The 16,320-nt window shown below is 44.8% G+C and overlaps 1 protein-coding gene across 1 annotated transcript in view; it reads right to left on the reverse strand.

Annotated features, from left to right (window-relative positions):
- Positions 1-7,995: 7,995 nt before the first annotated feature.
- Positions 7,996-16,320, reverse strand: part of Ube3c (ubiquitin protein ligase E3C) — a 100,809-nt gene continuing 92,484 nt past the window's right edge. The window contains exon 23 of the mRNA XM_038319301.1: positions 7,996-9,439. Within this exon, the coding sequence (XP_038175229.1) occupies positions 9,269-9,439 (171 nt within the window). The 3' untranslated portion in view covers positions 7,996-9,268. The remainder of the gene's footprint in view (positions 9,440-16,320) is intronic.

Consider the following 16,320-nt stretch of genomic DNA (forward strand, 5'->3'; position numbering starts at 1 on the left):
TAGCCTTGCTGTCCTGTAACTCATTCTGTACACTAGGTTGGCCTCGAATTTACAGAGTTCTGCCTTCCTCTGCCTTTTAAGATTAAAGGTGTACACCACTACCAGCTAGCTTTGGCTTTATCTCTGGTTATGGAGATTTTAGCTGTTTCCTGACCCTCACTTCACTAAGATCCCACTGGGTGAGATGGTCTTCCCACCCAGTATGGACCACAGCCTCAATCCTGAGTCTGCCATCACTCACCTTTCACCTTTTAAATTTCCAGTTGTTCTTAAACTTATGAAGAGTCTTGTGGGCAGACAAGGTGACTCAGGGAAAAAATACGCCTGTTGCCAAGGCTGATAACCTGAGTTTGACCTCTGGAACCTGTAAAAACTGATAACATGACCACTCCATGGTATGGTTAAAGGGAAGTTGTTGGGATTTTTTTTGAGTGTGTGTGTGTGTGTGTGTGTGTGTGTGTGTGTGCGCGCGCGCGCATGCGCGCGCGCGTGCTATGTGCATGCAAAGGCCCATGGAGGTCAGAAGAGGGTATCAGACACCTGGAGCTGGTGTAGTAATAGTAATAGGGTGGTGAGCCACTCTATGGGTGCTGGGAACTGAACCTGGGTCCTCTGCAAGATCAGCTAGTGCTCTCAACAGCTGAATCATCTCTCCAGCCCCAAGGGGAGGGGTTTATTGTAGATATGAGAGCGAGAACAGCCAGAGGCATCTGGAAGAATCAAGAGAAGAGAAACTGAACACAAGCAGCAGACTGGACCTGGCCAGGGTCAATGAGAGGGGAGACTAGCAGGGCTGGGGGAGGGAAGCCAGTGAGCTGGAGGGAGTGTAGGGTAGGGGAGGAGGAGAGAAGGGCTAGGATGCTAGTGCAAGTTTCTCGGGCTGTCACCAGAAACCTAGTGGCTTCTGTTAACAGATTATAATTCCACCCCAGGCATGTTGAGGGAAGAGAAATGGGGGTGGGAAGGAGGAGAAGAGAAGTGATTCCTTAGCAACCTTCTGGGATATAACCTGAGAATTATCAGAAGACTGTGTGGCTAATGATAAGACAATTAGTAGCTTTTCTGTCTGTGTTCAGGAGCCTACACTTGGGTACCCTTATTCCCCAAAGCTCCTTGGGAAACACATGCTGCTGCCATGGGGATCTTTCTCCTGTGTGCCTCTGTGTTAGTTAGCCCTCATGTTTGGGACTGCACTAAAACACCTCTAGCAAAACTTAGCTCAGCCCCACTGACTAGCTGGTATAGAGGAACTTGTCAGCATTGCTGGTTGGGCCTGAGTTGAAGTCCCTAAAAGCTTCATTCCTATTGCTCTGGCTAGATGTGCAGCGCTGTGGATAGCACTGCCCTCACCCTTACAGGTTCTAGCTCCGTCTTTACCCCCAAAATACCTTTGTATCCTTTTTGTCACATAGCCTGGGCTGGCCTCAGGATGACCTTGAGCTCTGCTGATCCTCCCTTCCTCTATTTCCCAAGTACTGCTGAGTGTGCACCACCATGCTGACATTTGAAGCATCTTTTAAAAACCATACACATAGCCCATAGCTGTGCAGTGGTGGCACATGCCTTTTTCTTTTCTTTCTCTCTTTCTTAGTTGTTGCTTTGTTTTGTTTTTTGAGACAGGGTTTCTCTGTGTAGCCTTGGCTGTCCTGGAACTCACTCTGTAAACCAGGCTGGCCTTGAACTCAAGAGATCCACCTGCCTCTGCCTCTCACATGCTAGGATTAAAGGTGTGCACCACCACTGCCCACTTCTGGCTTCCATGGTCACTGCACTGCATGACTATTCTCTCTGGTCACTGCATGATTCTCTTCCTCCTTCCCCCCCCCCCACACACATACACACACACACACTACATTGTGGTTGGAGGGGGTCTGGAGAGATGGTTCAAGGATTGAGAGCACTTGTTGCTCTTGTAAAGGACCTGGGTACTATTCTCAGGGCCCACATAATTGCTCACAACCATCTGTAACTCCATTTCCAAGGAGTCTAATAGGCATATCTGGTACACTTGATGCTCTTCCAAAGGTCCTGAGTTTGGTTCCCAGTACCCACATGGCAGTTACCAACCATCTGTAACACTAATTCCAGAGGATCTAAAGCCTCCTTCTGGCTTCCATGGGCATTGCATACATGTCCCAAACAGCCAAAGACAAAACACCCATACACACACATACAAAATCAGAATACATTAATCTTTAAAAACATTATGGCTGGTGATATGGGTCTTGCCACCAAGACCGACAACCTGAGTTCAATCCCTGGGACCCACAAGATGGAAGGAGAGAACCAACTCCTGAAAGCTGTCTCTTGACCTCCACAAGTGTGTGTACACACATTACACACACACACCCACTAAATAAATAAATAAATAAATAAATAAATAAAATTAAAAATTTTTGAAGGGCTACCATGCATTTTAAAGGTAGCACATGCCTTTAATACCAGCACTTGGGAAGCAGAGATAGGTGTGTATGTCTTTGAGTTTGAGGCCAGTCTGGTCTAATAGTGAGTTCCAGGTTAGCCAGGACTACATAACAAGACCCGGTCTTTAAAGACTTCTCTGTTTATCTATTTCATGTGTGTGGTACTTTGTTTGCATGTTCATCTGTATACCAGAAGATGGCAACAGACAGCTGTGAGCTGTCATGTGGGTACTGGGAACTGAACTTGGAACCTTCAGAAGAGCAGTGAGTGCTCTTAACTACTGAGCCATCTCTCCAGTCCTAAGACCCTTTCTTAAAATAAAAAAGTATTTAAGGGTCTGGTGAGATGGCTCACTGCTAAAGGTGCTGGCTCTAAAACCTGCAGACCAGAGTTGGCTCCCTGGAGCCCACATGGCGGAAGGAGAGATGATTGTGTAAGTTGCCCTTTGGCCTTCACATATGCACCTTTCCTTATCCCACAAATCAATATAAATGTGTCACTACCAAACGCCAGAACTTCCTCACATGCTGTCATTCCTTGTCATTCTCCCCCAGCCCTAGAACCACCTAGCCATGCTAAGCCACCACCACCCAGAGCACCCCTCTTTTGGAGAGGGGTACTGTGCCTTTCAGGTGCAGATTCTCACTGACCGCTAGGTGGTGCATGCTCCCTTTTGAGTCTGAGCTTGACTGACCTCGGCCACTAGGTGGTGGCACAACCTCTCCATTCAGACAGCTCTTGCGAACGGCAGAGGGTTTAGGAAGGAGCCCTGTGGCAAGCACATCAGTGCAGGCCAGCTCCAACAGTGAGAATAAGAATGCCCGTGGCTCTTAACTTGAAACGAACTCAGCAAAGCCTTTCTTTAAATTTGGTGTGTAGTTGTGTGTGTGTGCAGGTGCACAGGTGCCGTGAATGGCTAGAGAACATTCTCAGAAGCCGATTCTCTCCTGCTACCTTGTGAGATCCAGGGATCCAACTCTGATGGGAAGGGCTGCACTCAGCACCTGAGCCACTTAGAGTGTCCAGCAAAGTTTTTCTTCATTGAGCAGATCCATCACTCACCAAATATTTCTGAGCACCTTCCGTGTACTAGTTATTATTCTAGGTGCTGAGAACTCGGCAATGTATTAAACAGGCACAGAAATGAAACTTACCCCCATGGGCCCAGTTTACATAGTGAGTTCTAGAACTGCTAGGGTGATGCATTGAGACCTTGTCTCAAACAAAAGATCACACCTGGTGCTATTGTGCACCTCAATTCTGGTTGAGACAGAAAACATCAAGAGGATTTCAAGTTGAGTGGTGGTGGCACATGCCTTTAGTCCCAGCACTTGGGAAGCAAAGGCAGGGGAATCTCTAAGTTGAAGGCCAGCCTGGCCTAGAGAGCAAGTTCCGGGACAGCCAGAAGCTACACAGAAAAATCCTGCCTCTCAGGGGGAAGGGAGGGGAGAGGACTTTCCAGGGCAGATGGGGGCAAAGGCAGAGCATGGAGCCCTTTTGCCTCTTGCATTCCTGGGACAGGGTGTGGACAGGAGATGGCAGGGAACAGGGTCATCAAGGTGCTTAAAGGACATACTAACGGCCTGGGAACTGAAGGCTGTGATGGTGAAGCCTGAGCGGGACACTGGATCAGTGGGACACAACTGAGTGTGAGGATGTTTCAGGAGCCAGTTAGATGCAGGGCTCTGGCCCATGAGTGGATTAATTCTTGGATGGACTACTAAGATTATCAAGAATGGGGAAAATGAGGTGAGGTCCAGTTCAAGAAAGCAGTCCCTGGGAAAGTCCTTAGGGGGAATCCCGTCCTCGCCCCTTGCTGCCTCTCCTGAGATGAGCTGTATATTCTACAATGATGCTCTACCAACATGCATGGGGCAAGTGACCATAGCCCAAAATCTTTAAAAATAGGAGCCAAACCAACGGGGTTAAACTCTCCCACTGTTACAAGGAATTTAGGTTTCAGTTCTCTGAGAGGGACAAACAGGTGTTGCTCCCAAATAAGAGCCATTTATGAATAATACATTCAGGGCCAAGGGAGAGAACAGAAACAAGCCCTGCAGTCTTGTTCCCCACAATGTCTCAAGGACAAGTTCTATAGCCCCTCTTCTGGGTCACATCCAGACCTGCGCAAGCTTTTGAAATATGTCCAAAGTCAACGAAAAACATACTAGCCATGTGGTGGTAGTGCCCCCTTTAATCCCAGCACTCGAGAGGCAGAGGCAAGCTGATCTTTGAGTTCGAGGCCAGCCTGGTTTACAGAGCAAGTTCCAGGATAGCCAGGGTTGTTCCACAGAGAAACCGTCTTGAAAAAACAAAACAAACAAAATATACTAATGTAACTGATGATTGCTTAACCAATTACATTTGCAATGACCTCACTGTCCCTGAAATTCCCCTTAGTTGTACTTAAACAGTCTACATGCTCTTTTTAAGCGTCGCTGCCATTTTGTACTTGAGAATGAGCCCACACGCATGCTGGCATAATAAATACACTGTAGGAGTGTGGCAGGGGCCCACGCCTCCCAGGCGGCGCCACGCTCAGCACTTGGGCAGGCAAGGACCCTGTACTGGGTAACAGAGTGAGACTTAAATGCCTTTCAGACTGAGGTAGGAAGGAAGGGTTTTGGCTGACGGTTTCAACGGGCTTAGCCCATGGTTGCTTATTCCCGTGGCCTTGGATAGAACATTCTGGTGGCAGGAGTGTGGCAGAGGAGGCTGTCCACTGCATTGCAGACAAAATGCAGAGGGAAGGGCTTAGGGACTGGGTACAGCCCCTGGAGTTAGTCCTCCAGCAACCTGCTTCCTACACATTAGCCTTACCTCCTAAAGTTCCAGAACCTACTGGAGTAACACCAGCAGCAAAGGGCCATACACTCAGCATTGAGGTCTGAGAGCATGTCATGTTCAAGTGCTCAGAGCATGAGACCCACAGGCAGCAGGGCCAGGACATTGTTTTTTGAAGCTTGGGAAAGGTGTCTCACCAGAGTTCACACTGGCATTTCTAGCTTCCTGTGGTGTCACAACAAAAGAAGATAAATATAACAGTATTAGTATAGAAGGTGATGTGGCACACACCTTTAATCCCAGCACTTGGGACATAGAGGCAGGTTGATCTCTGGTGAGTTCAAGGCCAGCCTGGTCTACAGAATGAGTTGTGGGAAAGCCAGGACTACATGGAGAGACTCTGTCTCAGACAATAATAGCAAAAATAGTGTGTTGGTTGGTAGCGCACCTGTCTGGAACATTCTGGAGGCAAAGAGGCACAGGAGTTCAAGGCCATCCTCAGCCACATTGAGTTCAAAGTTAACCTAAGATGTATGAGAGTCTCTGTCTCAAAAGAAAGCTATCCTCTTACACTTTTAGAGACAAATAGGAGGCCTGGGTGTCTATGGGATACACCCCCTCTGTGGCTTCTGTGAAGAGTCCACATTTTATTAGTGAACCACATTTGTTAGTGGGTACTGTATCCCTTGAGGCCACATGGCCCCATGCCTGCCTCCATAGCCTATGTGTCAGTGTCTGTGTGTGCATGTGCACATGGGAGAGATAGAGAGAGGGAAGGAGGGAGAGAGATAGATAGCTGTCCTCCATTTCTTCCCATAAACTGGCATGACAGACATGCACCTCCATGCCTGGCATCTCTTAGGATGATAGGCATCCACTAGAATTAGCCCTCTCACCCATTTACAATCCAGAATGATCTCATCTCAGCTACATATGCAAAGATCCTTCCACTAAATAAAGCCTCCTTTATTGGGCTTAAGATATGCAATCCTATAGGTTGCCACCATTCAGGTCACCAAGTATTACCAAGTATTACCTTAAACTTCATCTGAAAACCAAAGCAAGTGGCACCTGGGATCTGAAAACTTGGTCTCAAGCTTGGAATTGTCCATTTGGCCTAGAGCAAGGCAAAGCAGTCAAACAGGAGGTGGGAGGAAGGGAAGAGAGAAAAAGAAATAGCTTAATAAAATTTAAAAAACCCTCACTGTAGTTTTTAACATGTCTTCACTAAACTTAATGCCTTTTAGTTTTTGCTGTTTTTAAGGCTCTCACTCATGCGAGACAAGTGCTCTTCCACTGTGGCACACCTCTGACTCTTAGAGCAGCGAACTCTACCTTTTACTCCACCTGCAGGGGCCACTCTAGTTATTAACTGGACTGATAGCTACACTGCTGTATCTGTGGGAATAGACAATTAATGAGAGGGGCATGAGACCACTGTTAGTAGTCAGAATATGGTATTTATACATAAAGTTCACAGAGGCTTCCATGTATTTACTGATCTTTTGCACTGGACCCCTGGGTCCCAGTATGTTTAGATTACTATCCAACACCAAAACTTGAAGTCAGGTAGGCCAACTCAAGTTCAGTGAGTGCTGTCCGATAGCAGAAGGATCTTTGTTCTGGAGGCCTGTGGCCCTTGGGGTGGGGGTGATAAGTATGCTCTGGAGGTACTGACACTCGTGCACAACAGATGGCTTTGTAGCTGGGGGGATGTGAGTCAAAGAGCAGTACACTTTTTTTCCATTTTCTTTTCCTCCTCCTCCTTCTCCTCTTTTTTTTTTTTTTTTTTTTTTTTGAGACAGGACTTCTTTGTTTAACAGCTCTGGTTGTTCTGGAACTCAGCTTGTAGACCAGCCTGTACTCGAACTAACAGACATCCACCCGTCTCTGCCTCCCAAGTGCTGGGAATCACCACCACCACCGCCCTGCTTTCTTAATTTCTATTTGAGTAGTTATAAATTTTAAGCTTATGCTGTTTTCAGGAAACTTTATAAGGATTAACTCTTACAACAAGCAGTCTTGAGCACGCACACAAATGCCAGCATCTCAGTGCACCACAGTTCTACAGCGCACGCTGGGTGACTCCACATACCCGTGCCCACCTATTGACAGCACACACCTGGTGCTTATGATCTGGTGGGAGAACACTTATGTAGTGAGCCCACAGATACCAAAGCAAAGTTCTCTGAGCATGTAACAGCCCATGAAAAACACCCGTAACAACCAATGACCAGCTCAATGTTTAAGTCTCAGAAAAAAGTTACCCAATGTAAGCAAAATAAGACAAAACATAAAGACACCTAGAACAATGAAGACATAAGAATCTTACTTTAGGAAGGTTTCTTTTTTTCTCAGCAATTTAAGACCCACTGAGAACTGGTACCTGAGCTCCCCACTCTTAGTGGGTATTCCAGGGCTGGCGGAATGCAAGGGACCACAGGCTGTGTGGCCTTCTATATTGCACACATATGTGACCTGTCTACTACAGTAGAATATAATTGACCAGTGACCTGGGGTAGAACTCCAACACGATCTTGGGGAAAAAGATTTAATGTAAATATTCATCCATTAGGACGTACAAATAAATAAGCTCAGAAGAGCTGATAGAAAAAACACAAATATGTAAACTGCCAATTTATCTCCAGTATCAGATACTTCACTTCTAAAATACTAATACACAAATTAACTAATTAAAAGATATAGGACATTAAACATAAACACCCCCAAACAAAAAAATAAGATCAAGGACAAACGCTATTTCTTCCTATGTATCAAGACTACAAATAGCATTTAAACACTTTATTATTCAAATTAAGAAATTATACATTTTGTCTGATAATGGTCATTGTCTTAAAAGTGTCATTCAGTTTTCCCACATTTAAAAGTATATTGCTAATTCTGGTCACCTAACCCAACAGCACGAAGAGCCTCCAGGCACAAAGATGCTGGACTTGGCAGAGATGCGGGGTTTGGAGTCCTCACCAGCTCCATGTTGGTCCTTGCATGCGGACTTCCTTAGATGCTTCCCTGCTTCCTGTTCGCAGAGGTTGTGGTAACCTGGAGACAAGTTGGACCCTGATAAAGTGTCTAAGTGAGAATCACCTGGCCTGATGCTCTTCCCTGACACACTCCAGGGTCACTGTCTTCTTATCAAAACAGCAGCAGGAAGCAGAGGTACTAAGGCCTGGCAACTCCCCCCAAGATACCCAAGAAAATGGGCATTACTGTCGGGCCAGGAGGGCGCGTGGATCACGGAGAGACGCAGCCCGCCACTTTGGTTCAAATGACTTTAATAAAAGCTGCAGTGCTCACATCCCCCAGTCGCCAACTCACTGCAGGTGACAAAGTACCTCAGGAAGTGCAGGGACCCTCCTCCTCCACCTCCCCGGAAAGCTCTCCAGGTACAAAGCAGAGACAGGAAAAGAGCAATGAGGGCAGCAGCCACCTCACACCCACACAGCCATGTCCAAACCTCATGATGCAGGTCAGTAGGAGTCTGAAGATAAGCATGCGAGTCCCACCTGGGGGACATGGCTTAAAAAGCACAAATAAAATAATACTAGCGTTATCCATTTTCCAAACCTAATTACTTTGGGAAAAGGCAGCAGGAAAAATGCCTTCATTTCTTATAATTAGGCTTGTAAACAATCAACCATATGAGAAGCAGTGGCTTGGGACTTTGTGTATCAGCCCCAGATTCCGTCTGCAGATACGGGTGCCTGACCCAAAGGGGATATGAACTGGGTCAGCAAGGCCAAAGCTTCATCTTTGGTTAATTTTACTGAATTGCCACTAGTCTAACACCTGTGCTCTTCTTGGCGAACTTACTAAACCAGCCACATGGCACATAACAATGGTTATGTTAGGTGAAAAGCAATGTCCATCTATGTAAGTGACTGTCTCAATAAAATTATCTAAAAAAAAAAAAAAAAAAAAAAATCAGAGAGGGAGGAAAGAAGAAAGAAGGCCTGAGGAGAGCCGCGGGTCCCGCCTGTGCTCTCGGGGATCTGGTAGGTGATGGTTGCCTCTGGGTCAGATCAAGTTCCCTGGGCTCAACTCAGCTCAACTCAAAGCCAGCAGCACACTCAATGGCATAAAGCAGCTTGCTTCGCAGCAGGGCTTCATCATAAAATTCTGGGAGCTTCAGCAGGTTCATGCAGGTGCTGGCTGTAGGTAGCCGCTCAAGGTCCGAGCCTCCATTGTGAATGCAAAATGCAGGGTACAGCTCCTGGAAGACAGGGCACAGGACATGGTTAGAGGGCTCTGGCACTGCCTAGAGCCTACCGGAGTCTTGTTCTGCCAGAGATGTACTGTTGCTCTGGAAGCTACCTTTCTCAAAAATACTCTTCCTTTTAAAAAAGATTTTAAATATATTTGTGTACATATAAGTGTGTCTGTGCATGAGTGCCGACACCCAGAAACCAGAGGTGCTAGGATACTCTTAAGGCTCAGGTTACAGGTGGTTGTAAGCTGCTCAACAGGGGTACTGGGAACTTAACGTGGGTCCTCAACAAGAGCAGCATGGGCTCTTAGCTACCGAGCCACCTCCCTAAACCTTTGTCTTTCTTTATGTTATGTTGTTTAATTTTATTTATTTATTTTTTAAGACAGGGCTTCTTTCTGTAACAAACCTTACTGTCCTTGAACTTGCCCTATAGACCAGGCCTCAAACTCAGAGATGTGCCTGCTCCTGCTCCTGAATGCTCAGTGCTGGGATTAAGGGTATGAGCCACTATGTGCCGATATCTCGGTGGAAGGTGGGAACCTCCAATTGCCGCGCACCGTGCCCCCGTGTCTGTGTTCAGTGCGCTGGCACCCAGTTCGCAAGATTCGGGCAAGGGGCGGGAGGTTAAAATACACAAACACAGACAGACAGAAAGACAGCAACACGGGTCATCCTTGAATTCCCCAAGAATGCCCCCTTTATTGTGTTCAGGGGCAGATTATATAGAGACAGCCACGCCCACTCAAAGTATTTCAAGCTGCCTGTCATCCCAGTACTGAAAAAACTTTAGCTTTCTGTGCTAAGTTTTATGTCAACTGACACAAAGCTAGAGTCATCAGATAAGAGAGTAACTTAGTTGAGGAAAAAGTCTCCATGAGATCAGATGTTCTCACTCTTTGGGTCATGACCCTTTCAAAGGGGTCACCTAAGACCACTGGAAAACACAAATATTTATATTATGATTCGCAACAGTAGCAAAATAACAGTTATGAAATAGCATCAAAATTGACTTGATAATTGGGGGTTACCACAATATGAGGAACTGTATTAAAAAGTCACAGCATTAGGAAGGTTGAAAAAAAAAATAAATCACTGCTGTAGAGCATTTTCTTTTTCTTTTCTGAGACAGGTTTTCTCTGTGTTGTAGCCCTGGCTGTCCAGGACTCACTCTGTAGATCAGGCTGGAACAGAACTCAAGAGAGATCTTCAGGCATCTGTACTGGCCTAACCTTGGGGTTCTGACAGGATATGTCCTCAGCTGCAGTCACTAAGACAACCTCCTGTGTACATTCATTATGTTCCCTTTTAAAAGTACCCTACGAACCCCCCATCTCGCTCTCTCTTCTCCTGTTACACCTATCCCCAAAGGCCTGTCTCCCTTCTCCCCTCCTTTCCCATTCACTATCGCCCAATAAAAAACCCTTCCACCCGAGCTCTGTGCATGGTGTGTTTCTCTCTGGTGTAGAAGGAACAGCGGGATGCATTCATGCCGCCCAGCTCCAGGTTGCCTGGCTAGCCCCGAAATAACAACACAAAAATTGTATTCTTTTAAACACTGCTTGGCCCATTAGTTTTAGCCTCTTATTGGCTCATTCTCACATCTTGCTTTAACCCATATTTAGTAATCTGTGTAGCACCACAAGGTGGTGGCTTACCGAGAAAGATCTTAACCTGTGTCCATCTCCATTTCGGAGAGGAGAGCTATGGCGTCTGTCTGAGGCGTCTGCCTCACTGCCTTCTTTCTCCAAAATTCAGTTCTGTCTACTCCACCCACCTAAGGGCTGGCTTATCAAAGGCCAAGGCAGTTTCTTTATTAACCAATAAAAGTAACACATAGACAGATGACCCTCCTCCATCACTCTGGTGCTGCTTTTTCTAAATTACAACATACGCTAAGCAAGTGCCTTACATGTAAGCTATATCTCCAGCCCAAGATAATGCTGAATAAAAGTAGTAGCTTATGACAGTGAATAAAATAAGATGTAACAGTGGCCCAAATGGGAAAAAAAACATGTTTTTATTCTTCTACCTAACCACTGATTCCTATTTATTATCTTGAAAACATAGATTTTGTTAGAAGAAAAACCAAATCCAACAGTGTAAGAAACACTAGATACCTTATAGTCATTACAGCAGAACAAAGAACACAATTTACATAAGGGCTCTGCAGGAACCGGCAAAAGACATGACACACTCAGCTGCTTAGCTGTCTGGAACTGCCACTTCAGCAGACTGCTGCATGTGCCTCTTGAACTCAGCATGTGTTTTATGTTTTCCTCAACTGGGTGAGAACACTACCTGGAAAGGGCCAGGCGTGGTGGTACATGTCCTTTGTCCAAACACTTAGGAGGCTGAGCTACAAAATAAGAGACCCTATCTCAAACAAACAAGACCTAGATGAACTAAAACCCTTATTGGGGTATGAGTGTGGGGTGGTATACCTGCAAATTCCAGTACTTGGGAGGCTGAGGCAAGAGGTCTGTTGTAAATCCCAGGCCAGCCTGGACAACTTCAAGTTCTGTTTCAGTGAAACAGAAGCTGGCTGAAATACAGTAGCAATACTGTCTCAAGAACAAAACATTCTTGTTTTATCCTTAATTACAACATATTGTGCCACTATGAATCTTTCATAAATAGGAAGCAAAGGATGCAGTTCTGAGTACACAAGGGCAGCCAGTTTCTCACACACTTGAGGGTAAAAATAAAGACACCATAGATTTGTTCACTGGTGCTGACACACCTTTAATCCCAGCACTTGGGAGGCAAAGGCAGGTGAATCTCTATGAGTTTGAGGCCAGCCTGGTCTACAGAGCAAGTTCCAGGACAGCTAGGACTGTTACACAGAGAAATCCTGTTTCAAAAAACAAACAACAAAAACCCACAAAAAACAAAACCCCAAACCAAACCAAACCAACAAAATTCCTAGGACCCAGGAGGCAGATGCAGGCAGATCTTTTTGGGTTCGAGGTCAGCCTGTTCTATAGATTGAGTTCCAGGACAGTCAGGGCTACACAAAGAAAAGAAACCCTGTCTCGAAAAAACAAACAAAAAAAACTCCCCAAAACCCGCCAACAGAACAAACCTACCACAAACAAGACAGAAATATTTGCTGGGTCAGCAATACCTTTGTAAATGGAAAGCAAGCTCTAGATACACTTCACAGTGAGACATTGTGAACTTTGAGTCAGTCCACAATGTCTCCCCTCCCTCCCTCCCCTTGTCCTTCTTTTGGTTTCTGGAGACAGGGTTTCTCTGTGTAGCCTTGGCTGTCCTGGAACTCACTAAGTAGCCAGGCTGGTCTTAAACTCAGAGATCTGTCTGCTTCTGCCTCCTGGGTGCTGGGATTAAAGATGTGTGTCAGCACTGCCAAGAAAATGTCCTATTTTATTATTTCTTTCATAATGCTAATTGGGTTTCCTACTTGGGAGTCTTAAAAGTAAAAAAATGAAGTCCTTTACTAAAGTCTGAGTCAAGGGCAATACTTTATACATAATTAAATACAACACAATGAGAATTTGCATTAATTCAGAGAGGAAAAAAAAAATGAATTTACTGTGTGGCCTGATGGTAACTTAACAATTTTTCTACAGCATTTAATGATTTCTTTTTTCTGCAACAATCCTACTTATTAAATATATTAAGTTCTAATTAGCTTTAGCAGATGCTGTTCTTCCCCAATACTGGGCGCAGAGGTATTCTGTGAGTTTCTTGCTATCTGCAGCACAAAAGATCTACGCCCGTCCTCCCTCTCTGTGTCTGTCTGCTCTGGAGCACTCAGAGACACCTCTGAGAATTCACAAGGTCAACATGCTTTTTAAACTCTGATGTCTGACATGACAACTGTAAAAACTAATATGGAATTCTTTTCTGGAAGAGAGGATCTTGCTATGTACTATGGGATTGCTTGGACCCACTAACCTTCCTGCCTCAGCCTCACAAAGTACTGGATTACAGAAAAGCATTAACATATAGCTTTTTCTTTCATAGGTGAATTCAGCCTTAGTACATTCTTTACTGAAGAGTTCATGCTTCTCTTGTTTTTATATTTTCTCTTTCATGATTTTGACAACTTTTTTTGTAGTTGTTGCTTTTTAAGATATGGTTCTGTGTGTAACTAGGTTGTTCTAGAACTCACTTTGTAGATCATGCTAGCATTCAGTCTTGTTATTTTTTAAAAGACTTATTTTAATTTAGGTGTGTGGGTGTCCTGCCTGCATTATGTTTGTGTACCACACTGCCTGGTACCTGCAGAGGCTAGAAGATCCGTTGGAACTGGTATTACACAGATGGTTGTAAGCTGTCATAGTGCTGGGAACTGAACCTGAGTCCCAAGAGTGCCAGTGCTCTTAACTGCTGAACATCTCTCCAGCTCATCTGACATTATCTTTACTCTCTATTTCTGTCAATATAACTGGTTCTTTACCTTGTTTCAGTAACTTGGAAGACTCATGATTACTGGCCTACTTATTTGATGTTCCTTCCTTCTTTTTTTTTTTTTTTTGGTTTTTCGAGACAGGGTTTCTCTGCAGCTTTTTTAGAGCCTGTCCTGGAACTAGCTCTTGTAGACCAGGCTGGCCTCGAACTCACAGAGATCCGCCTGCCTCTGCCTCCCGAGTGCTGGGATTAAAGGCGTGCGCCACCACCGCCCGGCCTTCTTTTTTTTTCTTTTGTTTTGAGACAGGGTTTCTCTGTGTAGTCCTGGCTGTCCTGAAACATGTAGACCAGGCTGGCCTTCAACTCAGAGATACACCTGCTTCTGCCTCTCAGGTGGTGGGATTAAAAGTGTGCGCCACCACTGCCCAGCTGAACAGATCTTTCTCATTACTGTCCCCAAACCCAGCAGCACAGACAGCTGCTTCCTGTGAAAAATGAGCTTCTGGCAGTTGTGCAGATCTTCCTCCAATCTTTATCTGAGTACTAACTGAGATGTTTTACTAACCGACTGTTTTGTTTTTTGAGATAGGGTTTCTCTGTGTAACAGTCCTAGCTATCCTAGAACTTGCTTCGTAGACAAGCCGTGTCTGCCTTCCAAATGCTGGGATTAAAGGCATGTGCAACACTGCGCAGCCCACTGTCCATTTTTAAAAAACGGTTTAAAAACTGCAATCTGCCTACTTTAGAATTTAGTCTTTAAATTTATAATTCAGTAATCTAGAAAATTGCTACATTTGTGCCACTATCCCCACTATTCGTGTTTGGAACATGTCCATACCCTCAATGAGTTTTTCCTTCTGCCTTCAGCCCTACATCGATCTTTAGAGCTCTGCCTTTAAGGGTATTTCATGTGGTAGAAGTCACAGCAAGATGTCAATGCTCACACGTTCTGATTCATACTACAGTAATTTGTTTCTTTTAAATTTCTGAATATCTTCAGTTCATGGTGTCCATTACCAGATGACCCTTGGCCTTATTCCAGGTTGGGTCATCATAACCAATGTTGTCATTTATCCTGAGCACACTACTTGAAATGACACCCAAAACACTGTCAAAGAATCTGCTTAGACCTACCCAAACTGTCCAGAACACACAGATGGAAGGAAACGAAAGAACATACCTAACCTGGTAAGGTAACATAGGCCCCAAATCCCAGCACTCAAGAGACCAAAGCAGCAGAACTGAAGAGTTTGAGGCCAGCCTGGGTTAAATATTGAGTTCAAGGGTAGCCTGAACTACAGAGCCATAAAACAAAACAAAACAAAACAAAAAAATCATGCCCGTGCATGCCCTGTGTGGCATTGCACTAGATCCTTACCTAGAAGACAAATTCTACAAGGGACAAGTGGCATCACTTCACCAAGCCTTAGACACCTGGAAGAGGTTAAAAACATGGCTGCCTAGCTCCACACAGCAGTATAAGGTAGCTGGTCCCAAGGGCATACAAATGTCTATTTATAACAAGCTCTCCAAGGTTGCTAGAGTTATAGATTGAACAGCCAGACTAAACCATGGTGTTAATACATCATGGGTAAATTCCTCTATTGCTGATCAATGAATTGTGGTGATTTACAGGAATATCCATTTTAGGGAAATATGAAGTAAAATATCCAATAAGAGGGAAAAAGAAATGCCCCTAACCTGCTTTGAAATGACTCAAAACTATAGAGCAAACATGGTCATGTCAGTGGTTAAAGTGGGCAAAGAAAGTCTTTTCCAATTTTGCCACAGCACATGTACGGGGGTAGAGAACAACCTTGGGTGTTAGTCCTTGCCTTCAACTTTGTTTGAAATTGGGGTCTCTCTTTTGTTTATTAAGTATATTAATATTTAAAGATTTACTTATTTATTATGTATACAGTGCTCTGCATGTGTGCTTGCATGGCAGAAAAGGGAGCCAGATCTCATTATAGATGGTTGTGAGCCACCCTGTGGTTGCTGGGAACTGAACTCAAGACTTCTGCAAGAGCAGTCAGTACTCCAGCTCCAAGTATATTATTTTTTAAAAATCAACCAATCAATCAATCTCTCACTCACTCCCTCACCCACCCACAGGGATCCTGGGGATTGATTGAACTCAGTCCACTAGGCTTAGCAGTAGTTTAATCACTGGATAATCATGCTGGTTCCATATGTGTATGTACACACACTAGCTGGCTCGGAAATCTTAGATATCCACCTGCCTCTCTGCCTTCCAAGTGCTCTGTTCAGGGTGTACACCACTTTGTCCATCTAAAATTTTTAATACACTTATCTGTTGTGTGTATTTGCATGATATACGTGTATAAGCAAGGGTGTGGTCAGAGGATAACCTTCAGGAGCTTTTCCTTCTATCACTCAGGTTTTGGGGACTGAGCACAAGTGCCTTTTATCAGTGAAGTATCTTAACAAGCCCTGCTGGCTCCACTATGTATAGTCCTTAAGTATGTGTGCTGCTTCATATTATTTTA

The sequence above is a fragment of the Arvicola amphibius genome, chromosome 2, assembly GCF_903992535.2.
Source record: "Arvicola amphibius chromosome 2, mArvAmp1.2, whole genome shotgun sequence".
In the NCBI taxonomy this organism is placed as follows: domain Eukaryota; kingdom Metazoa; phylum Chordata; class Mammalia; order Rodentia; family Cricetidae; genus Arvicola; species Arvicola amphibius.